Here is a 25,607-nt window from a genome sequence, read left to right as displayed (position 1 = left end):
GAGCTCCAAGGAGATTATGTTGAAAAATAAAAAAAAATTTACCCAAAAAAATTGTTTTTATACTTCATTCTAAGGACTTATTGAACTACCCTCGTATTTAGATATTTAAAAATTTCAATATAAGTTTTAATGCTACAAATTTAGTAGCTTCCGAAATTATATTACAAATTTTTTATTTTGCCACAGGAAAATTGTTTTTCATTTAGAATTAATTACAAATTAGAACTATCCAAACTTATAAAATTGAAGATTACTTTGAAGTTAGAAATAGTTTAATTTTGGTTTGACACGCTAATAAATTTAACTTTGAATTATTTTTTAATGTAAGATTGCTTCCGATTCATAATTATTTCAAAGTTTACACAGAAAAAACTAAGAATAAAATTCTTTGCAGGCCATTTTTTAGAGCGATAAAGTTTTGTTTAGCCAATTTCACGTCTTTCAAAAAACATGTGTTTGTCATGGAAAAACAAAAGAAAGTTTAACCGATATTTGTCTAAAGTTTATCCTGTGAAGTTAATTTTTCTTGCAGAGAATCTTTCGTCGGAAATCAATGTAAAGTTTATCTTCTGTTTTTTCTGTGAAGGTTCTTTCTGACTTGAATAGTTTTTTTGTTTAATGGAAAAGAGGAAATAAAAAAAATGTAATTACCAGAAAATTTTCCACACTGTACCTGGTTAATTAGAGAGAAAGAGATAGAGAAATTGACGTGGGATAAAAAGAGAGAATGAAATGAAAAGAAAAATACGATTTGCGTCTACACTGTTGATAACTACGACCGGTATTACCGGAACGTCGTGAAGAATCAAGAATCAAGAACCGACGAGATTCACACTTTTTAAATTCACAGGGTGAGTGCACCAACGAGTTAGCATTTGAGCTCATTCAAGTAGCCAAGTGTTTACAGAGAAAATTTCCGCAGCGGATTCATGTAATCTCCTTTGCATTTCTGTCAATAATCGCAACCAGTACTTCTCAATATCGCAGAAAGAAATACGGCTAAGGCCTGACTAGCCTGACGCGTGAAAAATAAAAATTAAATATATAGGTGTACGTAAATGCACTATGAATAAATGAATGATGCTTGTGTAATAAGTATGCATGTAAATTTAATTTGCATACGCATCTTGCGAGAAACCGATAAAATTATTGATAAAAATCAGAGAGAAATTGATATAAAATAAAGACTTAAATTTCGCAATAATGTCAAATATTTATTTTCTCCATTTATTTTCTCATAGTCTCTCTTAAAATAGATTCAGAAATATAGAGAACTTGTAATATTTATAGAATAAATTAAAAATAGATAAAATTTTCAAGCTTTTTTATAATGCCTTGAGATGATTAATGAAACAAGTCTGATGGAATGATTATGGTGTATATTCAACTTTTTACGAGGTGTAGCAAGAAAGGTATAAAATTGACTTCAAGTATGCAAAAGTAAACGATATTTTATGTTTATTAAAATATATAGACAATAAATGTTTTGATTGGATCGGGATTTTAGTGAGAAGAGAGTGGAATAAAATTTAATTTAAAAAAACTTTCATGACATGATCAATTTTTCCTACTTTGCTAAAATTAGAAACACTTTTTGCAGGAACAACGTTGTATTCATGGATAACTTTAAATATGAACTTAAGAGGCTTTCTATTTTAAAGATTTTAATTTTAAATGATAAATGTTTGAAGGCTTTCAAAACTGGATTTTTCATAATTGTTCTAAAATTAGACAGTCCTTGAAAATTAGAATTACAAACCTTAACAGTCTTGAATTATAATGAGTTTTAAATTCGATGGTTTTAATTCCTAGACAGAAATATTTAAGGTATGAACGATTAGATCCTTATTTTTCCCTTAGAACTTCAAAATATTCCTTTTTGAAAAGCTAACTGTTTAATTTATTAAAATGACATATTTATAATAATACAGACTTTTGGCAAAGGAACTGCCAAAAAGAGGGTTTTCTAGAAATTCTTGAAACATCAATTTGTAGGCACTCAAATAATGGGTAAATCCAATTTTTTTTAAATGCAAAAATGTACTAACGTAATACCTAATTAGTTTATCTCATTGTGAGGGTACCGACAATTTGAAATAGAATGTGTAAGGGATAATTAAAAAAATTAATGATCTATACAAAATACTTCATCCACGTCTAGAGGGTAGTTTTTGTGACATCAAAATTTGGAGGAATCAAAATCCAAAAATCAATTTATACTTAAAATCGGTCAAAGAATTTTAAGAAGTCCATATAATTTTTACTCGTGTTATTTGAAAAATGAGAAAATTAAGGGATGGGCAAAGCCCCTAAATGTTGTTCAACCAAAATTCGAACTTTATTTATTTGTTGGACAACCCTAATGCACGCCCTTTGGCAAAAATGAATGTTATATATAGAACAAAATGAGAGTAGGAACACAATTAGCATGATAAGAGAGCGATTGAGGTTTGTGGGAACAGGGTTGAAGGTGGTGTGAAGAATCGAAGGAGAATCTGAAGTGGGAGGGAAATGTAACCGACAAGTTGAACACCCGCGATGTGACAAGATAATTACAGATACAGAATTTCATTTGGATGTACTTACCTGAGTGTTAAACATGAGTATATGTACATGTGTGCGTTTGTGAACTACGCGTTACGACGAAAGGTTCAGATGCATGCTCTGATGTGTATTCGTCCGTCGAACGAATTAATGATTTGATTGGAGTACTTGCAATGTAAAGCAATTAAAATAATTGCAGATACTCCGAACAAGTTACGTCATAAATTTTCGAAATGTATTTAATATCTCGTTGCATCTCTGCTCTCTCTTCACTCTCATTCAACTTGATTGTCATTTTTTGTTATAATCTACAGCCAGTTATAATTTCTATTCAATTTCTGTCATAATTGTTCACTCACCAGGTATTAAATTATGTTTTGATATTTCCTAGGCATTGGCATATTGACGGAATCTAATTTTGGATATATGTACATGCTGCAAAATATTGTATGCATGGAAATTAATTGGAATCGATGAATATTCAGAGCGCTATAATTTTTGGTAATTTCAGGTTGGGAAAGGATGATAATAACGAAAGCTTATAGCGACTGACAAGCTTTGAAATGAGAATGTTTGAAATCTAATAATTGATTATCTAAAATGCTATTTTTTGAAAGCTGAAATTAAATTTAAAAAAAATGATTTCTGTCAAGATAATATGTACCTGTAACTTTGACGAGTAAATAAAAGAAAAATGGAACTTACATAGCTGATCATGGGTATATTGCGGGATTGAGAGACGATGGCCTCGACGTAACAGGAGCCTTCTGGACCGAAAAAAGCGGCCACTCCGTCGCAGATCATGTCGATCATCGCCTTTGTTGCTTCTATTGTTTCTCCTCGCGTGTCGCTCCATCGCATCACCAGTCTCACATTTGGCAAGATGTTCGGGTCGTTATTGATCTAAAATCAAACGTTTAAGTTTGAGAAAAATCATTTTTAATTAACAAAAATTCAGTTCGTGAAGCAGAGCGGTAAGCAACCACAAATACAGGACTTGCAGGTTTCTCCTGTCTTTTCAGAGTAGTAAATATCAAATGAATATCAAATATATGGTGTCGAATAAAATTGAATAAAATTAGTTTATAATGTATTTCTTCAGGCATTTCAGCATACGATGGTGGCCCTCTTCAGTTAATTATTCTGGGAATAATGCTCCAATCATAATACAATAGTGCTCAATTATCTGAGCACATTTGATTAACATGATAGTTGTTATTTTTTATAAAAATATCTTTGGTTGATGATTTGTCGTATTCTAGTCGGCAAATAATTCCTAAATATCATTTTTAATGAACTTAATATTATCGATTAATAAATTATTTATAATAATATTATTATTGAATAGTAATTACAATAAAAACTAGTTTTAATCTTTTATGACAACAGTTCAATTATAATGACATGTGTTTATAATATACTTATTGTAAAATTCACTTACTATTAAAATAAATAATTTTTTTAGCGAATCTTTGTAATAACTCTCCAATAATCAATCACTAATATCAAAAAATTTAAAACTATCAGGCCTCACAGTCCCTATGGGATAAAATATAGGGACCAAAGGGTACTTTTTTCGCGCTTAAAGGGTAACAAATTCAGGATAAATTCCGAAAATTTCGAAACAATTCAATTGACATTGAAAACAATTCAAATGGATTGGAAAAAATGTTAAAAAATCAAAAAAATCGATTGATTTCCGTAAGACTAGAATGAATTTAGAGGAATTTATTAGAAAAAAGAAGTCCATAAAATTCATAAAAATTCAAGGTGAATTACTTAATTCATTGAATTAAGTAGAATTGAGTGATTTTAGAAGGAATCAAACAAATTAAAATAATTCAAGAGAATTCCAAAGACTTTAAAGGAATTCAGGGTGAATTCCAAGAAAAATTTCAAATCTCTTAAAATCTTTGAAAACTTACTAATTTTTAACACAAGAACTGACTAATGATTACAAAACAATTCAAGATGAATTCAAAAGAAATATTTCAATTAATTCAAGATAATTCAAAAATAGGTACATACTTGAAATTAATAGTGACTTACTCCCGATTTAAATTATTGAACGAAAAGTGACTAATCCGCTCTTTTTTTATTTGGAAAAATGACTGTATGGCAATCCTTATTTTTTTAATCATAGGATAAAAATCATACTCGCATGACAAAGAAAATTGGTCATAGGTCAATGATAAAAGGTCAAAGGACAGAGATATTATCAGTCGAAGTCCATATGGCAAGGATTATTTGTTAAAGGACTTGGTTCAAGGGTCAAAAACGAGAGGTCAAAGACGAAATTTTATAGGACAAAAATCCTACATGTATATCAAAGGACAGGGTTCATGCAAAATCATATTAAGGGTCTCTCTTACGAAACAAAAAATTGCAAATTAAAGCATCTCGTCATTAAAAAAAATTCTTACATGGGCTACCTCTCTAAACAAAATGAGAAAAATGATCTCGGCTTACGATATTTGTGTCGACACATTTTTAATGTTTCCAGTAGATGATAAAATTGCCGTGTTCGCTAAAAAACGCTTCGTTACACTGAGAAGAAAATAATGTCACAGCAACAAAAGAATTTTGTTGAGCAGTTATGGTTGTTTTTTTTTTACAAAAAATTTGTTGCAACTACAAAAATAGGGGACCTGTTCATTTTTCGGAACGGTAAAAATTAAGAAAGATAAAATTTCAAAATGGGTTATAATACATAATTGCAAAACCTAGGAATAGCATAAAGTCGGAAAGAGGAATAAGTCGGAAATCCAGAACTATGAAAGGTGTTTATTCGGAAACCAAAGAAGCGGTATGGGTAAAAATTCATTAGCGTTAAAATTAGGAGGGTGAACAATTAGAAATAAGTAAATATACGGAGAGGAAAAACTCAGAAAGTAGAAAGATTCAGAATTGTTAATGAATGTACCTATTAGAAGGCGTATAATAGTTTATTTATGGTAGCAAACAAATATTTATCACAGTAAATTTAAATATCATCATAACAAATTTATGTTGTACGTTGAAAATTGTTTTTAAATTATATAATGATAACAAATAATTATTCTTTCGTGAAAAATTTAAAATGACGGATAACATAAATTTATTATGATATGCTATTTATATTTACTGTGATTAATATTTGTTTGCTAACATAAATAAAAAAATATACACCTGCTAATAGGTACATTTATTTACTATTACGAATTTTTCTACTTTCCGAATTTTTCCTCTCCGTATATTTACTTATTCCTAATTGTTCACTCTCCTAATTTCAACGTTTCCGAATTTTTACCCATTCTGCTTCTTTGGTTTCCGAATAAGTACCATTTAGAATTTTGGATTTCTGATTTATTCCTCTTTCTGACTTTTTGGTATTCCTAAGTTTTACCATTATACCATAACCCATTCTGATATTTTCCCTTTCTTAATTTTTATCCGTCCCGAAAAATGAACGGGTCCCCAAAAAAATTAGTAGGAGTTACAAAAAAATGTATTTGGCTCAAACAAAAAAGTTTGTTAAGAAAATAAAGTTGAAAAAAAAGTTTGCTTTGAAAAAACGTTAGGATCGCTGACGCTGCGACTCAACAGATTTTAGATGAATGGGCTCTGGATCTCTTATAGATTGTTTTCAAGTTTTATTATTTGTACATTTTGTTATTCGTTGAACGTAATCCATCAAACCATAAAAACATTATTGCAACAATACATTTTTCAATTCTAGTTTCGTTCTCATCCAAAAAATATTTTATATTTTATTTACAAAATAGATTTTGCCCGTAACAAAATAATTGCTGCATGAAAAAAATTGTTTTGTTTCAACAAAACTATTTTGTCCAGTCTACGAAAGTTTAGTTCGTTCAGCAAAAATAATTGGTAAAATCTGCAATATTTTTGTAAATTCTAAAAAATCTGTGTTGAGTTAATTTGGTTAATTTAACGAAATAACTTTTTGGTCAGTTTAACCAAACGCTCTAAAAAAATAATTTTGCTGGCTCAAGAAAACGATTTTATTGCTTCTATAGCAATCAAAAAATTTGGTTGGGACAACAAAACTTTTGTGCGGTTAACCAAATATTGTTCTCAGTGTACACAATGGCATTTGGCACATATATCTCAATCCAAGTTCAAATCTAGATAATAATAAAAGTGCACGTGATCTGACGTAGATCGACGTTTGTTATATCAAAGAATGCCTGTCACTCTCTACGAAGTCCGGCTGTTTGCCTATATGTACTTTTGGTCATGTCACCGTTAGTTTTCAAGGTCAACCTGCATGTAGTTACGTACCGACTGGACGTCGTTTATATTTAGGCCCATTCGGTCAAATCGATGCAGCCTTAAAAGCCCAGGACCATCACGTACGAGATACATTTGCATGCAATCTCGTGGGTCACGGTCGAAAAATATAAAATTATGTAATGACTCGCACATTATCATATAAGATGGACAGCACTGCCTCGAATTTCAAAATTTCACATCAATCATCTCTGTTTCGTACAATCAGGTACTGATGACCGGGGTAACAATAGGCGAACATGAGCCTTTTTTGTGTTACGCGCCGTGCCAAAAATCTGACATGGCGCGAGAAAGTTTTTGAACAGCTGAAGTGTCTTCTAGATCTAGAGTATATTTTGATAACATACTGTACGTTCAATTAGAAAAAAAACTTTTTACTTTAAACTGTAAATGCTCAATTGTCTCAAAATGATTTCGGAATTCGTGATGACACTAGGCCACGCACTGTTTGCTGCTAATTATTAATTTTCAAATTTTATTTCTCGAGTTGCATCCTCTATTGAAATCTTTCGTTGCTTCTCTTAGAGTAATTATCAGACTGTTACTATATATTTTTTATAAAGATTAGGGTATATTATTTTCTAAAAAAGAGACTTTAGTCAAAGTTTGCAGGTTTCAGCAAACTTTTTTTCAAACTTTATGTAAAATTTTCCTTTCTCAATGAAACTTCTCGTGCAGAAATTTTGATCTGGCCCCGATCAGAGCCAGACCAGTCCAGATCAGGTCCCGATCGAGAATCCTGGTCGGGGCCAGATCGCGGATTAAACACACGCCCAGATCGGGGCCAGGTCGGGACACTCATCGGTGCCCGATCGGTACACGATCAGTCTCAATATAGTGAATAATCCATTCGTGAATTTCATGAATGGAGCTTTAATATAAGTAAACTGGAAACTATGGAATGGTCTTCTTCTTTCTAAGGATACTAGATTATACTTTTGAGAAACGTAAGATTATTGTAGATGGTATCAGTTTCGAGGAAAAGGTTAAATTTTTATTAAAAAAATGGATGATAACCAGAAATATTTTAATTAACAATTTTAGTTTCTTGAAAAAAATTTTGTCTCTAAAACTTCTTAACAAATTAGAAAAACTTTTTTCGCAAAAAGATTCCGTACTACTTGACATTTTCGAATGCTTCCAAAGAAAATCAGCGGGAAATAACCTATGATATACGATTGATTAACATTTTACTGTAAAGAAGTTCAATTTTCTGTCAATTGCATTACTTCTTGAGAAATTCGAGAAGGTGGTTGTAGATAATACTTTCGCCGAAAAATTGAGCTATTATTTATTTGATCGTTTTATTTTTTCAAGTCCGTTAAGAAGCAATTAGACCAAGCAACTTTTAAACAAAAATGAAAAGTTTTGAATTAAATATTTCTGGTTATTTTAAATATTATTTACAGAATATGCATTTAATTAATTTTTATTGTTAATTATTAATTTCGACCTAATGGACATTTTTATAAGTTGAAATGTCATTGTTTATAATAAAAAAAACTTTGTTTAGCATTTTAAACTTCGCGCTGAATGCGACGCATGCGCAGTTGTGTAACTAGCACTAGTTGGAATCCCTACACAATTGGCATTTTGCATTTTGATTGTACTACTTGATTCTGAAATTCATGTTATGAAAATTTGTCCTTAATGCCAATAGATTTGATAACTCTAACTCTGCATCTAATCGAAAAACCTTAACTTCTTAAATAATAATTGAAAACAAAAGAACTTGATAAATTTCATCATATAATAATATTTGACTCATCTAATGGTAAATATACTAATTTTACCTGAAACAATTGAATTAATAATTAATGTATTGAAGGTTAGGTTTCAATGAGCCCGCAGAGTGTAATTACTTACTCTCATCTTCCTCGCGCAGGTTTCGAGGTATACTGGCTGGTGTTTGGTGCCTCCGAACACGTGGCTTACTCGCATTATGCATTTTTAATCATTGATAGAATATTATAAAGGAGTAGTATGTATATAAATTTCACTGCACTATCAGAAAACATCAAGCAGCACTAGTTCTGCGAGCGCAGAGAGATGGCGTTTCAGTAGAAAATCGGCCTGGCCCGGTCGGTCCCAGGTATGGGCCACAGAGTTCTACCGATCAGGGCCAGATCGGGAAATCCGATCGGGGCCAGATCGGTATTAAGTTTTAAATCGGGCGATTTCTGTACGGGTTTCTATACGTTCGCAAAATATACTTACGAGGCAAGACCGACGAAATGTAGCTTGTTCGAAATAATTAAATTATGAAATCACTGTTTTATTGGGATAATTGATGCGTATGGAGACATGATATACAATATGTGGGAAACGATGTTAAAAAAAAAAAATTAAATAAATTTCACGTCCTATAAACTTTTGATAGAGCAATGAATGTCAAACGGTCGGTCTTGCCCCTGTCTACTTTAATTCGTGTCTGAAATTTTAGCATTTTATTATTTTTATTATTAAAAATTGTAATTATTTATACGAATATTTTGGATCTTTTTCAAATTAAATACATTACAACTTGAAATTATATATAGATTATTTAAAATTGAAATCTTTTATCATTGCTGCTGAATTTCTACGAATTATATTTTAAAAGTAGCATTTTTTCCAAATTGGATTTAAAGAAGTGTGCAGTGTTGTTAAATTAAAATTACAATTGTATGCATGAAACAAATTTCGAACGTACCATTTATCATAATAAACCAGGTAAAATATTCTACTTGGAAAAGATATTTATATCTAGCTAATTTTGTTTATTTGTAACATTACATATAGCTATATAACATTTTTTTAAAATGTTGAGTTCTTACAAGAAACCTCGTGCTTTAAGAGAGGAAACTTTATTTATTCAAGTCCAGAATTTGACTTAAATATGAGAAAAAATTTTAAATTATCCTAATTAGTTACTAAAAAGACTGAGGAAATTTACTTTTGAAATATGCTTTCTAAGAACTATGAATTTCGATTATTTTCGGAGTTATTGAGACTATAAAAAAAAAATGAAAAATTTGACGCTTTTTTCAATACTTTGTATTAAACAGACAGAAAGGATGCAGAATTTGATTTAAAATAGTGAAATGTGAAATTACTTTTAATTCAATTGAATTAGTTTTAATTGGATTGAATCTATTGGCATCATAAAATTTCACGTGAATTAATTTCAATTCGATTGAGCTTAAGATAGGAATTCATTTTTATGAATAAGATATCATTTAAAATTTATATAAGAATTCACTTGAATCATTGGAAATCATTTAAATTTATTTGAACGTACTTAAATTCAGTCGAACCTATTTTTACTTAATTTAGTTGAAGGAAACTAAATTCATTCGAACAAACTGGATAGGAGACGTGTAACTTGAGTACAAGTGTGAAAAAGCACAGTTTTTAAAAATTTATTTTGACATAGGCACACATTTTTTAAATTGAACATTTAATGCATTTGTTATCATCTAAAAAAATGTTTCTTTGTGGTGCATAAGAAATTAAAAAAAAATTGTTTATGTTAATTTCTCAATTAATTTTCAAGTTATGCATGTATTGATATTATTAACTTAACATTTTTTTAAAAAGATGTATCGTTATAAATGTGAAAAACTACAGTAGGGAAAAAACATTGTCGGATTACATTCACTGATATTTACTTGAATTTATTTTGATATCGATTAAAGTGAAAATAATTTGAGAACAGTATATTATGGAAAAAATGAGGTCAGACAACTCAGCGGCGCCACTAAAGAAAAACAAAATGTCATATAATGCATATTTTTTTTTGCTATTTTTTACCAAAAAAAATAATTTTTTTGCTTTATTAGTTTTTGAGAAAACAGGGCGGCGTTAGCTTGCCGGCAACTCAGCGGCGCCCTAAAAGAAAATTATTCAAAAATCAATAAATTAAACAAAATTACTAGGTTATATTTTTTTTGCTATTTTTGTGATTTACAATGAGCTATGGATCGCTTTTGTAAAGTCAACCCTTATTTTTAAAAAACTACCACCTGCAATGAAAAAAAAGTATTAAAAAAATGACTAGGCTAGATTTTTTTGCTATTTTTTTGCTTTGCAATGAGCTATGAATCGTTATTGGGAAGTCAACCCTTATTTTAAAAAGCAACCCCCTTTGCTGCACAAGCGTATTTAAATAAATGAAAAAATCAAGATGAATAATACTTGTGAACCATAAACACGATATTTTTAAACATAACTAAGGCGCAAAGTTATTGTTCGCCCCTAATCGTTACAAAAACAACCCCCGTATTTGCATCCGAATACAAACCTGACGACTAAAGTCAAAAATTGTATAAATTAATTGTTAGGACTTTTGTCCTCCTTACTGTTGTGCTCTCTCATTATTCTCCAATGTCATATCAATCGCTTTTGCAAAATTCACCCTTATATAAAAAACAATATCCGGTAATGAAAATACGTATTAAAAACAGTCGATATCGACATAGTTGGAACTTACTTATAAAATAGTAACATGGTACTTTCAAGCGTAATTATTTCTCACTCATATTCGTTTCAAAAATAACCGCCGCAATGTATATCATTTTTCAGTCTATGTGTGTATAGTCAAAAAATATAATTGACTTTTTCTAAGCATCTTTTAATGCCTTTAATTAACTACCTGCACGACAATTAGATCTACCAGATTTTGGGCTTATTTTGGGCTCGATATTGGCAATTTTAAAGAACTAAACATTTAGAGACTCCATTGATACAGGAAAATTCCCAAAAAGAATGATTTTTTACAATTTAATATCTAGGAGGTAAAGTGGGTTGATTTTAGACGTTGAGGGTTGGAGCCAAAGAATCGGAAAGAGTATTTTTGAGAAACCCACAAATAAAAGACTCCATTGACACTGGAAAATTCTCAAAAAGATTATTTTTTTCACAAAGGTATATCTACGTGATAGAAAGGTGGTGACTTTAGACGTTAAGGGTTGAAGCCAAAAAATCGAAAAGGGTATTTTCAAGAATCCCAAAAATCAAAGACTCCCTTGACACTGGAAAATTCTCAAAAAATTATTTTTTGACAAAGTTATATCTACTTGGTGGAAAGGGGCTGATTTTAGACGCTAAGGGTTGAAACCAAAAAATCGGAAAGGGTATTTTTGAGAAGCCCAAAAATCAAAGACACCATTTACCCTGGAAAATTCTCAAAAAGTTAATTTTTTTATAATTTCCTTATCTACGCGGTAGAGCGGGGTTGCTTTTAGACGTTAAGGGTTGAAGCCAAAAAATTGAAAAGGGTATTTTTGAAAAACCCAAAAATCAAAGACTCCATTGACATTGGAAAATTTTAAAAAAGATTATTTTTTGACAATGTTATATCTACGTGGTAGAAAGGGGTTGATTTTAGACGTTAAGGTTTGAAGCCAAAAAATCGGAAAGGGTATTTTTGAGAAGCCCAAAAATCAAAGACTCCATTGACACTGGAAAATTCTCAAAAAATTATTTTTTGATAAAATTATACCTCCGTGGTAGAGAGCGGTTGCTTTTAGACGTTGAGTGTTTAAGCCCAAAAATCGTAAAGGATATTTTTGAGAAGTCCAAAAATCAAAGACTCCATTTCCTCTGGAAAATTCTCAAAAAGTTAATTTTTTTACAATTTCTTATCTACGTGTTAGAGAGGGGTTGCTTTGAGAAGCTAATGGATGAAGCCAAAAAATCGGAAAGGGTATTTTTGAGAAGCCCAAGAATCAAAGATTTCAGTTACACTGGAAAATTTGCAAAAATATTATTTTTTCACAATTTTATATCTACGTGGTAAAGAGGGGTTAACTTTAGACGTTAAGGGTTAAAGCCGAAAAATCGGAAAGGTTATTTTCGAGAATTTCCCAGTGCCAATGGAGTCTCTGATTTTTAAGCTTCCCAAAGTACACTTTCCGACTTTTCGGCTCCAACCTTAACGTCTAAAATCAACCCCTCTCTACTACGGACATGTAACTTTGTCAAAAAATAATCTTTTTGAGAATTTCCCAATATCAATCGAGTCTTTGATTTTTGGGCTTCTTGATAATACCCTTTCCGATTTTTTGGCGTCATCCCTTAAAGTCTAAAATCACATCCTTTCCACCACGTGGATATAACTTTGTAAAAAAATAATTTTTTGAGAATTTTCCAGTGTCAATGGAGTCTTTGATTTTTGGGCTTCTCAAAAAAAGCCTTTCCGATTTTTTGGCTTGAAGCCATAACGTCTAACATCAACCCCTCTCTACCACGGAGATATAACTGTGTCAAAAAAAATCTTTTTGAAAATTTTCCAGTGTCAATGGAGTCTTTTATTTGTGGGTTTCTCAAAAATACCCTTTTCGATATTTTGGTTTTAACCCTTAACGTCTAAAAGCAACCCCCCTCTACCTTTTAGATAAGAACTTGTAAAAAAATTAACTTTTTGAGAATTTTCCAGAGGAAATAGAGTCTTTGATTTTTGGGCTTCTCAAAAATATCCTTTTCGATTTTTTGGCTTCAACCCTTAACGTCTAAAATCACCCCCCTTCCACCACGTATATATAACTTTGTCAAAAAAATCTTTTTGAGAATTTTCCAGTGTCAATGTAGTCTTTGATTTTTGGACTTCTTGAAAATACCCTTTCCGATTTTTTGGCTTCAGCCCTTAACATCTAAAATCACCCACTTTCCACCACGTAGATATAACTTTATAAAAAAATATTTTTTTGGGAATTTTCCAGTGTCAATGGAGTCTCTGATTTTTGGGCTTCTCAAAAATACCCTTTCCGATTTTTTGACTTCAACCCTTAACGTCTAAAGTCACCCCCTCTCTACCACGTAGATATACCTTTGTGAGAAAATAATCTTTTTGAGAATTTTCCAGTGTCAATGGAGTCTTTTATTTTTGGGTTTCTCAAAAATACCTTTTCCGATTTTTCTGCTCCAACCCTTAACGTCTAAAATCAACCCCACTTTACCTCATAGATATTAAATTGTAAAAAATCATTCTTTTTGGGATTTTTTCAGTATCAATGGAGTCTCTAATTTTTTAGCTTTTTAAAATTGCCGATATATAGACCGAAATAAGCCCAAAATCTGACAGATCTAATTGTCGTTCTGGTAGTTAATTAAAGGCATTAAAAGATGCTTAGAAAAAGTCAATTATATTTTTTGACTATACACATAGACTGGAAAATGATATACATTGCGGCGGTTATTTTTGAAACGATTATGAGTGAGAAATAATTACGCTTAAAAGTACCATGTTACTATTTTATAAGTAAGTTCCAACTATGTCGATATCGACTTTTTTTCAATACGTGTTTTATTTGCAGGATATTGTTTTTTTATTTAAGGGTGAATTTTGCAAAAGCTATTGATATGACATTGGAGAATAATGAGAGAGCACAACAATCAGGAGGACAAAAGTCCCGAAGATTAATTTATACAATTTTTGACTTTAGTCTTCAGGTTTGTATTCGGATGCAAATATGGTGGTTGTTTTTGCAACGATTAGGGGCAAACAATAACTTTGCTCCTTAGTTATGCTTTAAAAATATCGTGTTCATGGTTTACAAGTGTTTTTCATCTTGATTTTTTCATTTTTTTAAATACGCTGTGCAGCACAGGGGGTTGCTTTTTAAAATAAGTGTTGACTTTACGAAAGCGATTCATAGCTCATTGTAAAGCAAAAAATACCAGAAAAATCTAGCCTAGTCATATTTTTAATACTGTTTTTTAATACTTTTTTCATTACAGGGGGTAGTTTTCTTGAATAAGGGTTGACTTTACAAAAGCCATTCATAGCTTATTGTAAAGCAAAAAAATAGCAAAAAAATCTAGCCTAGTCATTTTTCAATATTTTTTAAATACTTTTTTTCATTGCAGGGGGTAGTATTTTTAAATAAGGGTTGCTTTTACAAAAGCGATCCATAGCTGATTGCGAAGAAAAAAAATAGCAAAAAATATAACCTAGTCATATTTTTAATTCTGTTTTTTAATACTTTTTTTATTACAGGAGGTAGTTTTTTTGAATAAAGGTTGACTTTACAAAAGCCATTTATAGCTCATTGTACAGCAAAAAATAGCAAAAAAATCTAGCCTAGTTATTTTTTAAATACTTTTTAAATACTTTTTTCATTGCAGGGAGTGGTTTTTTTAAATAAGGGTTTGACTCTACAAAAGCGATCCATAGCTCATTGTGAAGCAAAAAAATAGTAAAAAAATATAACCTAGTTATATTTTTAATACTGTTTTTTAATACTTTTTTCAGTACAGGGTGTAGTTTTTTTGAATGAGGGTTCACTTTACAAAAGCTATTCATAGCTCATTATGAAGCAAAAAAATAGCAAAAAAATCTAGCCTAGTCATTTTTTTAATACTTTTTTTTCATTGCAGGAGGTAGTTTTTTAAAAATAAGGGTTGACTTTACAAAAGCGATTCATAGCTCATTGTAAAGCAAAAAAAAAATAGCAAAAAAAATATAACCTAGTAATTTTGTTTAATTTATTGATTTTTGAATGATTTTCGTAGAAGGCGTCGCTGAGTTGCCGGCAAGCTACCGCCTTGTTTTCTCGAAAACTAATAGAGTAAAAAATAATCTTTTTTGGTAAAAAATAGCAAAAAAATATGCATCACATGACATTATTTTTTTCTTTAGCGGCGCCGCTGAGTCGTCTGACCTGAAAAAATGGGCTTAATGAAACACTGTAATTAAGGAAAGTCATTTCAGTAAACACAAGCATATCATATTTCAGGAACATGATATTTTCCACTTTTTGATTCTCACATACATACACAAACAAACAAATATATATATATATAAACAATACAATTTTGGTATACAATTCGTTGAAGGAATAGCATTATACTGAAAAATGTGACTTTGAACTCGGCTCAGCCACAATAGACTAGAATCTCGTCCCAATTTGAAAAGAATGAGTCAACGTCTTTTAATAGATTTTTGAGTGACAACTGAGCTAACCCTGGGGCTTGATCATAAAATTGATCCAATAAACGAAATGCGGGTCGAGACGATCACATCGTTGTATTTTGATGATGAGCGGCCGCGGAACTCTTAATGTGAAACCTTTCTCCACCTCAGCTTGTCGGAACGAGTCAAGCAGAACCGCTTTTTGCACCTGGTCAGCAAGTAAGGTGGAACGCTACTTGTATTTTGTAGTCTTCTGCACGTGGTGATTATGTCAAGTGAATTCACCGCCTCAAGAGAAGATTCGCACCTCTCAGAAGCTTCAAAATTCATTTAATATTCCGAACCTGAAAACATTTGTTACCTACTAATGTCAAGATTCATGCCCTACTCTCTAAATACGAATCAGTGAAAAAATTACGGATAGAAATAGTAGTTAGACATTTCACTGATTAATAATAGATTTCGGACTTATTCACTAATCAGTTCAGTAACATCAGAGTGAATCATGTGAATCATAACCTCTAAGTTTTAAAGTTAAGCGCTGTTGTTATACTCTTTTACTTAAGCAGCAAAATGTATAGGGTTGTTTCGCGATTTAGGTAAAATAATTTTTTAATACATAACTTTAATTCGAAACGAAAGTGCGTTATAAGTTTTTTTTTGGTTGATTCATCACGTGGGTATCACGTGAATCAGAGGTTCTCATAATTATCTATCAACGTGACGATTTGGCTTTGATGTAAGTGAAAAGTGGGATGACTCTAGGCCGGAAAAAATTAGTGCGCGAATGCGGCGCTGTTTACCTATGTCCTATGGGCCCAACTTGCTACAAAATGCATGGTGAAAATGATAAGTGATATTTTTTAACAGTTCTACTGTGCTTTTCTTCGTTTTTTCTGCAAAAGAATAAAGTCAAATAGTATTAACATCTAGTACGGAAAAATAAATCACAAAATAGTCCAAAAAATTGCAAATATATATAAGATTGAAGTAATTGAAAAGGGCGGAAAATTAAAAAAAAAAAAAAGTTATAAATTGGTAAAAGTGTAAAAATGGTTAATGTTATTCATTTTGCTATAAAGTTTAAACAATTGTGTTTGTTTTTTACTAAAAAAATACTTTATGTACATATTAATGCGGAATTAAGGACTTATTTTCTAAACAAAATACCCTCAAAAATCAATTCTATTTCTATTTACCTCATTAACTTATCAGGAGGAATTTGTTAAAAATTACCAATAATGGTTATAATAATAGCACAATAAATAATACTGACAAAATTAAATAGTTTTTTTTTAATTTCGCGTCATTTTCAGTTCCTTTAATCTCATTTATTTTCAAATTTGTATAATATTTTGTCATTTATTTTTCCACATTCGATGCTTAAACTATTTACCTTTATTCTTGCTGCAAACAATGACGAAAATCGTAGTAGAGCTACGGAAAAATTGAACTTTTCCGATCAGCGCCGCGATTTCGCCTGGTGGTCACCGGTCAACTCTCATCCAACTTTTAGCCTAAAGGTAGTGATGCGATATCGAAAAAAATTATCGATATTTTAAATATCGATATATCGGAAACTGAATATCGAAAAAATCGATATATTGGATAAAAAATATCGATATTATTGATATTTTTTATTTTAAACGAATAAATAATTATAATGAGTATAAAAACATTATTATTAAAACAAATGTATTAAAGCAACCAAATAGTTTAATATAATAATTTTTGCATAATCATTCTTCTCCTCAAACCTGCAACAGAAAGTAAGTTTCTACAAAAACAAACATATCATTTTCTATAACCTTGTACCAAAATATTTTGTTTAAACAATAAAGGACTTATATTTAATATGCATTGATAAGTGTTGCATTATTATTTGTTAACTTCTGCAACACAACCTTTGGAATTTGTTGCTTTGGTTTTAAATTCCATATCTTTTGTTGATTTCTGCGAGTGTTTATTAGCCTAATTAAAAAAATAAATTGATTTTAATAGTTGTAAGATAATAAATCTAAACAAGTAGAACTCTTGTTTTCTAATAAATACAGTAACTATATTTTAAATAAGTCTCCTGACTGAGACAGCAGTAACTGAATGGAAGTAATTAATTTAGAATGTAATTACTGTTTTCTTATGAAAAAAGAATATTGTATGTAAGGGGCTGTCCATAAACTAAGGTAACAACTTTAGGCAATCCCCCCACCCTCTAACCCAAAAAGTAACGTAGCCCAATAACTGTATAAACACACAAGACAGAGAGGTGTGTATCACGAAAATAGGATAGTAGTGGAGAACACACTTTCAAGTAAAATTAATGTAAATACCATATTGAGTGCAATATGAAACACTTTAAATTCGTAAGATTTTAAGTCGAAATTTATATTGCATTTGCAAGCGTTTGAAGTTAATTGAGCCCGTGCTCACTGAGACTTCTATTACAGTGAAACTCTTGTATAGCGCCGATTTTGGGGCTGACGGTTAGTGTGAACTAACTCATTGCAGCCCGCTCCGTTTTTGTTTGTTCACGCCTAGCTGCTCGCCTGAGTGACAACCGCAGACCCCGCGGCCCCCGCGCAGTTCCTGTTATACCTACCTACGGTGCGGCGTAAATTCTCGGAAAGGCTATAGAAGGGAGGGCTATTGAAGTGTTTCACTGTACTTACAAATATTCGCATAATACTGTAGTGTTCTCATATGGGAAGTGAAGGATATTAGATATTATTTAAAGTTTAAGTGAATGAGGCGTGATTCACTAACAATGAATAATTTATTCAAACAATTAAGCAAATCAGAATTTACAGAAATATTCAAAGTAAATCGGGACGGGAGACGAAGTATTGTCAACCGTGTCGGGTGTCGTACTGTTTATTCGAAAACGCACTTCCAGGATTCGCACCCAGGTCAGCGGACCTTTTCGTTTGCAAATATAACGGCACTTTTCCTACGATGGAAAAGGGCTACGAAGGAATGTCACGAAACGAAACAATCGCTCGGACATGCCTATCTTAGTCCCTGCGCTGGGCCAGTATACCCGGATGGTTAAATCTGCTAAATTACTTTATTGCAACTCGAAACCTTCCGTGTTTCCGCTTTCGAACTATTTGCCTACTTTCTACTATTTTCGAAATACTATACTTTAAGTTATGTTACGCTACAATACAGATTAGGAAATAAACAAAGATAAATAATTAATGAAAAATATAATGTCTACTTCAAGTTTGAAACAGAGTTATAGAAACAGAGTTTCGGTTGGATTGGTTAATTAGATAGAATATTATTTCAGAGACCTGATGCCAGCGTTTTTTTGATTTTTTCAACTAATTTCGCGTAATAAAAATTGATTATGATATAGTAGATCTACTACTTATCAACCTTACAATACAGAGACCTCTGTCGTACAACGATAAAAAAACGACGGGTACCAGGCCTCTAAAATAATATTCTATAATGTCTACTTACGTTTACTTGTATTCAGTTTTTGTTTGTTTTTTCACTCACTATTTAACTAAAAAGCGCATTGTCGATATTATCTTTGATATATCGGTTTGTAAATATCGATATGAAATATCGATGTATCGGACTCTGAATATCGTTATTTTCGATATTTCGATATCGATATACCATCACTACCTAAAGGCCTCCCATGGGTTAGTTCAAGTTCCTCACCGAGAGCATTCGGAACCGTTCAGCGGCGCTTGGTGAGTGGGCCGATCCATCCGGATAAACCGTTCAGAAATCACCCAGTGATGGGTGGGGATAACTCGATGGGTGACTATTTCACCCATCGAGAAGAGGTAGGTAAATGCGAGTGAGCACAAAAATTGGCGGGAGAAATTAGCTGGAAGTTCAAAAATTGTGCATATTTAAATGAAACTTGTATAAAACCCGCATATCCCATCACAGAAAAAACTGAAGTTAAATTTTGATGCACGTAAAATTTCCCGCTGTTAAAGTTTACACGCTATTTGGCGAAAGTTTATCCTACGATTGAATAAAAGCTGTCGTCTGCTACGGCGTCCTTAACAGCAATGGGAAACGGGCAATGTATGAGTTAATTTGAGTTATATATCGGGCAACTAGATTTAAAACGACACAAAAAAAAGAAAAGTTAAAATGTGTTGCAGGTAAGACTTGAAACAGTTAAAAATAAAAAATATTTCGGAAAAAGTTTCACCGAGGTTATGAGAATAATCCTGATCTCGTCTACTGCGTGAGGCGGAAGTGAGCAAATTTCGGTAGAACATGTAGAATCAGTAACAGAAAACATGAAAAAATGTGTACTTACTGATATATTTCCTCCAAAATAAATTAAACTATTGTAGAGGAATTAAAACTTACTTAATACCATTTAGAAAAAGCGCAAAAGCAACTGACAGATGGGAATCCCCGGTTCTCTTCAATTTAATGAAGCTAAACGACGATCGATAGCGCTGGCGTCGCCACCCTCGCTACATCTCAAATAAAAATGGAGCGATTATAAGGCGAAAGAATATTCAGGCAAGGTTAAAAACCAAAAATTATCTTCGATTCATGTAAAGTTTATCCGGCAAGGTTAATTTTTGTTGCGGCGAATCTTTCAACTGAAATCGATGTAAACTTTATCTTTCGTTTTTTCTGTGATAATGGAAAATTCTATTATTTCAGCTAGCGTTTCCCTCGGGTCTCCAACTGGTTCACTTGGAGGTTATTGTCTAATGACGAGTCAAGAGAAAAATTGGTTGTTTGCCTCCAAAGTGTATTTAGAACTCAACTTCCTCGAGGGAGATGTATTTTTTACACCTGGTGCACTTGGAGGTTATTGTATAATGACGAGTCATTGCACCTGGTGCAAACTAAATTTGTTGGGACCACGGTGGTGACCCACCGGAGTCGACCTGGGGTAGCGTTACTGATAGAAAAATTGTATTGGAACTTCCAGAGTCCATTACAGGTTGCGAATTGCAGACGGAAAGTTAGTCGAATTTCAACGCAAATTCAACGGAATTTCCAACCGGCATCTCCGTAGAATTTCCAGCTGGAATTTCCGTGGAGCACTTTCCGGGGAATCCTTCCACGTGGGCTGGGCTGATGTAAACTAACGAAACTCATGACAAAGAGGTAAGGCCACGGTCTGCTGTCAATTCTTACGATTTTGATTTGATAGCTGTATTTGTTAAGGTTTATGTGAGACAAACATTCTCCTGATGTAATATATGGGTTAGGAGTCAGTAGTACGTTGAAGGAAAATAGTAAGTACAATTATTAACACATTTCAAAATCGTACATATTTACGAATTGTTCAGTAAACATTACTACATTTAAGTTCTTTTTAAATGAACTCTTTATACAAAAGTTTTTGTTTTAAGTATTTTTATGTTTGCCCACGTGGAATGATTCCCCAGAATGTGCTCCACGGAAATTCTACAGAAATTCCGGTTGGAAATTCAGTTGAATTTCCGTAGACATTTTACTAACTTTCCGTCTGCAATTTACAGCATGTAATGGACTCTGGAAGCTTCTATACAATTTTGCTATGAGTAACGCTACCCCAGGTCGAATCCGGTAGGTTACGACCGTCATCCCAACAAAATTAGTTTGCACCAGGTGCAAAAAATATTTCTTCCTCGAGGAAGTGGAGTTCTAAATGAACCTTAAATGCAACCAACCAATTTTTGTCATGACTCTTCATTAGACAATAACCTCTAAGTGCACCAGCTGTAGAAAATACATCTCCCTCGAGGAATTTGAATTCTAAGTGAACCTTGGAGGCAACCAACCAAATTTTTTCATGACTCGTCATTATACAATAACCTCCAAGTGCACCTGGTGTAAAAAATACATCTCCCTCGAAGAAGTGTAGTTCTAAATGGACCTTGGAGGCAACCAACTAATTTTTTTCATGACTCGTCATTGTACAATGACAATTGGTTGGTTGCCTCCAAGGTTCATTTAGAACTCAACTTCCTCGAGGGAGGTGTATTTTTTACAGCTGGTGCACTTGGAGGTTATTGTAAAGTAACGTATCATGACAAAATTTGGTTTTTTGCCTCCAAGGTTCACGTAGAATTCAACTTCCTCGAGGGAGGTGTATTTTTTACACTTGGTGCACTTGGAGCTTATTGTCTATTGACGAGTTATGACAAAAATGGTCTGTTTGCCTACTAGGTTCATTTGTAACTCAACTTCCTCGAGGGAGACGTATTTTTTACACCTGATGCACTTGGAGGTTATTGCATAATGACAAGTCATGAAAAGAATTGGTTGGTTGCCTCTAAGGTTCATTAACTCAAAATTCTCAACGAAAAAATATTGTTTTCACTTAGTGCAAACTAAATTTGTTAGAACGACGGTCGGGACCTACCGGAGTCGACCTGGGCTAGCGATACTGCTAGCAAAATTTTATAGAATTTCCAGCTGGAATTTCCGTAGAATTTCCGTGGAGCACTTTCCGGGGAATCTTTCTACGTGGGTATAATGTTTTTCAAACAATATTTTGCGACTTCTATTTTCGATGTGCACATTACCAAATCAGAACATCAACACAGAAAAAAATATTTAAGAATCACTGACACATTGGCTATGATTGGTGGAAAAAACGATCGTCACAGAAAATTCATATTTCAACGTTAAATTAAAAATAGTAAAAAATATGTAAAAAATATTTTATGGCCGTTTTTAAAATTAGAATTATATATACTATAAGATCCATTTAATTGAAAAACGATATTTGACTTTGGAAAGAACCCTATTCCTTAATTAAATCAATTTGCAACTTTTTACCTTTTTTTAATATTTGATCATATTTATGGGTTTTAAGTCTTTAATATATGATTATTTGATTGAAATACTAAAATATTATTTTATTAGGACAGCTAAATTAATTAGGACAGTCTCAAAAGTGGTTATTTCACTGAATGAATAAGTAACTTTTCACTGACCGTCAGTGAACGGTTTTTAGATATTTCAATCAATGAAATCTCACTGACAATCAGTGCCATTTCACTGATTCAGATTTAGATTGCGTGACTCACAGTATATTTCATCCACGATTGATATTTTTTTTCTAATGAGATAATTTTCAGTCGGATAATGACCCTTAATTGAGACGCAGCATTTTTTAGTTAAAAAGGAATTAAATTAAGTTGTTTAACAAAAGAAAATTACATCAAGTTGCCCCGCCACTGAACAATGTAAAGAAATTTTATTTTAGTCAAAGAATCATTTTCTTGAGTGGATAAAGTAAGATCCGAAAGCCACAAGGCGTAGTAAAAGTCAACCTTAAGCTTTTTTTCTATGTGAAAATATAGTAAACGTCTAAAATAACTAAAACTTTCACATAAGACTCCTATGAAAGATGGTCAAAGTCTATAATAAAGTAAGTTTTTCAATATAGAAAAAAATCCGTGATGTCTATTTATTGGAATTATACAAAACGAAATCGTTCAACTTTACCCACTTTTATGGGGAAAAACTCTCCATAGAGAAGAAAGCTGGACTAGCTCTATGTCTTAACACATTAAAAAAAGCCTTAAATAAACTCATTATTGGTCAATATCATTGCAACTGCACTCATTGAACGTCAACAATTCTAATAACATTCAACCTAATTATTATAAACAAATTCTTTACTGTGGTGCATAACGTTTACAATCATTAAGCAATCATGCATTTATTATTCAACAGAATACAATATATTTCTATCAACTCATATAGAAAGTAAACCTAAACACCCTTTCCCTTTTGAATTGAAATTGAAAAATCAAATTGAAATTCTCATTGAATAATATGTTACCATTTAACTTAATTAAAGAATAAATCAATTCCACTAATTTTTAACGAAAACTGCTCAATTTAAACAATTGATTTCATTTTTTTTATATTTAGTAAATAAGTAATTTAATTTAAATTTATTAAACATGTCTACCTTATTATTTTAGTTTACATCAAAAAGAACATAAAATCCTACCAAAAATTGGTACAATGCAAAAAATCTGCCAATCTCAACTATGTATATGCATTTGCGAAATCCAAGTTGGCCAAGTAATTTGGGAAAAAATATTTATAATACACTTTATAGAGAAAACTTTTTAAAATTGCCCAACAGAAATTTTAAAATAAATTTTAAGAAGTTTTATTGTACACTACAACACTTTTGCGGGTATGAAAGTTATAAGCAAAATGATTTAAATAAAAAATTCATGGGTTTGTAAGATTGATGGCAAAATCTAAATTCCGCAAAGTTGTATAATTTATTTTAAAAATTCTGTAGGGCACTTTAAAAAAAGTTTCTTTATATATTTTGTTACGAACATTTTTCCCAAATTACTTGGCTGACTTGGATTTCACAAATTCATATACGGATACTTGGCCGATTTTTATGCATCGCAGATATTTTTGGTGGAATGTGGAATGCATGGTGTAATACTATAAGCTGTTATAGTCAATTTTATCAGCAATTATTCAATTTTGGTTTTTATTTCTACGCCAAACTTTTCCTTCACATTGGACGAAATTAAAACTGTTCAGAAATGATCATTAATTATTGTTAAAAGTAAATAATTCGATTGGGACAATTGTTTAATATATAATACCAATAGCGAGTTTATTTCAGCATTTTTTTAGAGATAAACAATTATATGATCGAAAATGCTAACTCTGTAACTTTTTTATTTGCATATTATTGCAACTAAAAGGCAAATTTAAAAACCTTAGCCAGCCAAGTTTCTTAGAATTTATTACTGAGCATTTCCAAAAATATCTATTTCCGTGAAGAAATGGATCTTGCAGAGGATTATGAATAATGGTAAATTCCTAATCTTAATGGGCAAAAAATGTTTCAAAGGCGTGCTTCCATAATTCGACTCGATCGTGTATCATTTTATTTGTATGGTTAGAAATGGAAAACTTTTATTATAACAATACCCCACAATTTAAAGAAATAATAAAATTTTCACATATCCGAGCGTTTCTGTAAAATATGGAAAAAATTATCCAAAAAATGTGCTTGTGAAAAACTAAGATCAAGACTGAGCATCTTGAAGCGCTCAAGGCAAGAGAAGCTGAAACATCTAAATCGTGGGTCAAAATGTCAGACGATTGTCAACTTAACTGAGTGACACTTGAACTGCCTCCTGTGTTTTATTGACCTCGAGGACATGTTTGATCAATTTCAATTTGCAGTATTGGGTCAACGTGAGTCAATTGTATGCTAACTGCCGTCTCCAATTCTGGATATAACTGAGGAAGGGACCCTCTCATCTATCAAAGACTGTTAGAGAAAATTTATTTACAGGAAGTGGGTAACAATAAGACAAGTGTTAAAATTCATATTTTAGTGACCTTAAAAAAATTTAATGAAGAGCTAAGGGGCCGTCCATAAATTACGTTACTAATTTCAGGAAGGGAGGGGTCGCACAAATAACTGAGGATAGTAATACGGGGAAGTGGGGGGGGGGGGCAGTCGAAGAAGCATTATGAACTTAGATAACGTTAATTACGTTTCCTGGTAATAAATGTGACCTAAGTTTGTGAGTTTTGCGAAAGATGGCCGAGAAACGGTACAGGTCAATGATAATCATATTGTTTGGTTAGAGAATCAACTATTTGGTTTAAAGTTCAAAAGTTTGGTAGAAAATTAAACTATTATGTTACAAATTCGCCTTAATTCGCAGAACATTAATCTTCTTGGTAAAGCTTCATAATTTCGGCTGAGAATTTAACCACAGTGAAACTTCAATTGCGCCGATTTTGGGGCTGACGGTGGGTGGAAACTGACTTATTATAGCCCGCTCCGCTTTTGTTTGCCCAGGCGGAAATATTATATATAGTTTATATATAGTGTGAAGTTTTATATAGAATATTCATTTGTTTCATAAATTTTTTGTATAAAATA

The 25,607-nt window shown here is 31.8% G+C and overlaps 1 protein-coding gene across 2 annotated transcripts in view; it reads right to left on the bottom strand.

The window, feature by feature from the left end:
• The window catches only part of LOC117177775 (receptor-type guanylate cyclase Gyc76C-like), a 245,150-nt gene that overhangs the window by 89,155 nt on the left and 130,388 nt on the right, over nt 1-25,607 (bottom strand). For both annotated transcript variants that reach the window (XM_033368688.1, XM_033368687.1), the window contains exon 4: nt 3,250-3,447. In XM_033368688.1, the coding sequence (XP_033224579.1) occupies nt 3,250-3,447 (198 nt within the window). The remainder of the gene's footprint in view (nt 1-3,249; nt 3,448-25,607) is intronic.

Source organism: Belonocnema kinseyi, chromosome 8 (assembly GCF_010883055.1).
Source record: "Belonocnema kinseyi isolate 2016_QV_RU_SX_M_011 chromosome 8, B_treatae_v1, whole genome shotgun sequence".
Taxonomy (NCBI): domain Eukaryota; kingdom Metazoa; phylum Arthropoda; class Insecta; order Hymenoptera; family Cynipidae; genus Belonocnema; species Belonocnema kinseyi.
The sequence above is the reverse complement of the archived record's forward strand: the minus strand, read 5'-3'. Positions and strand labels throughout refer to the sequence as shown.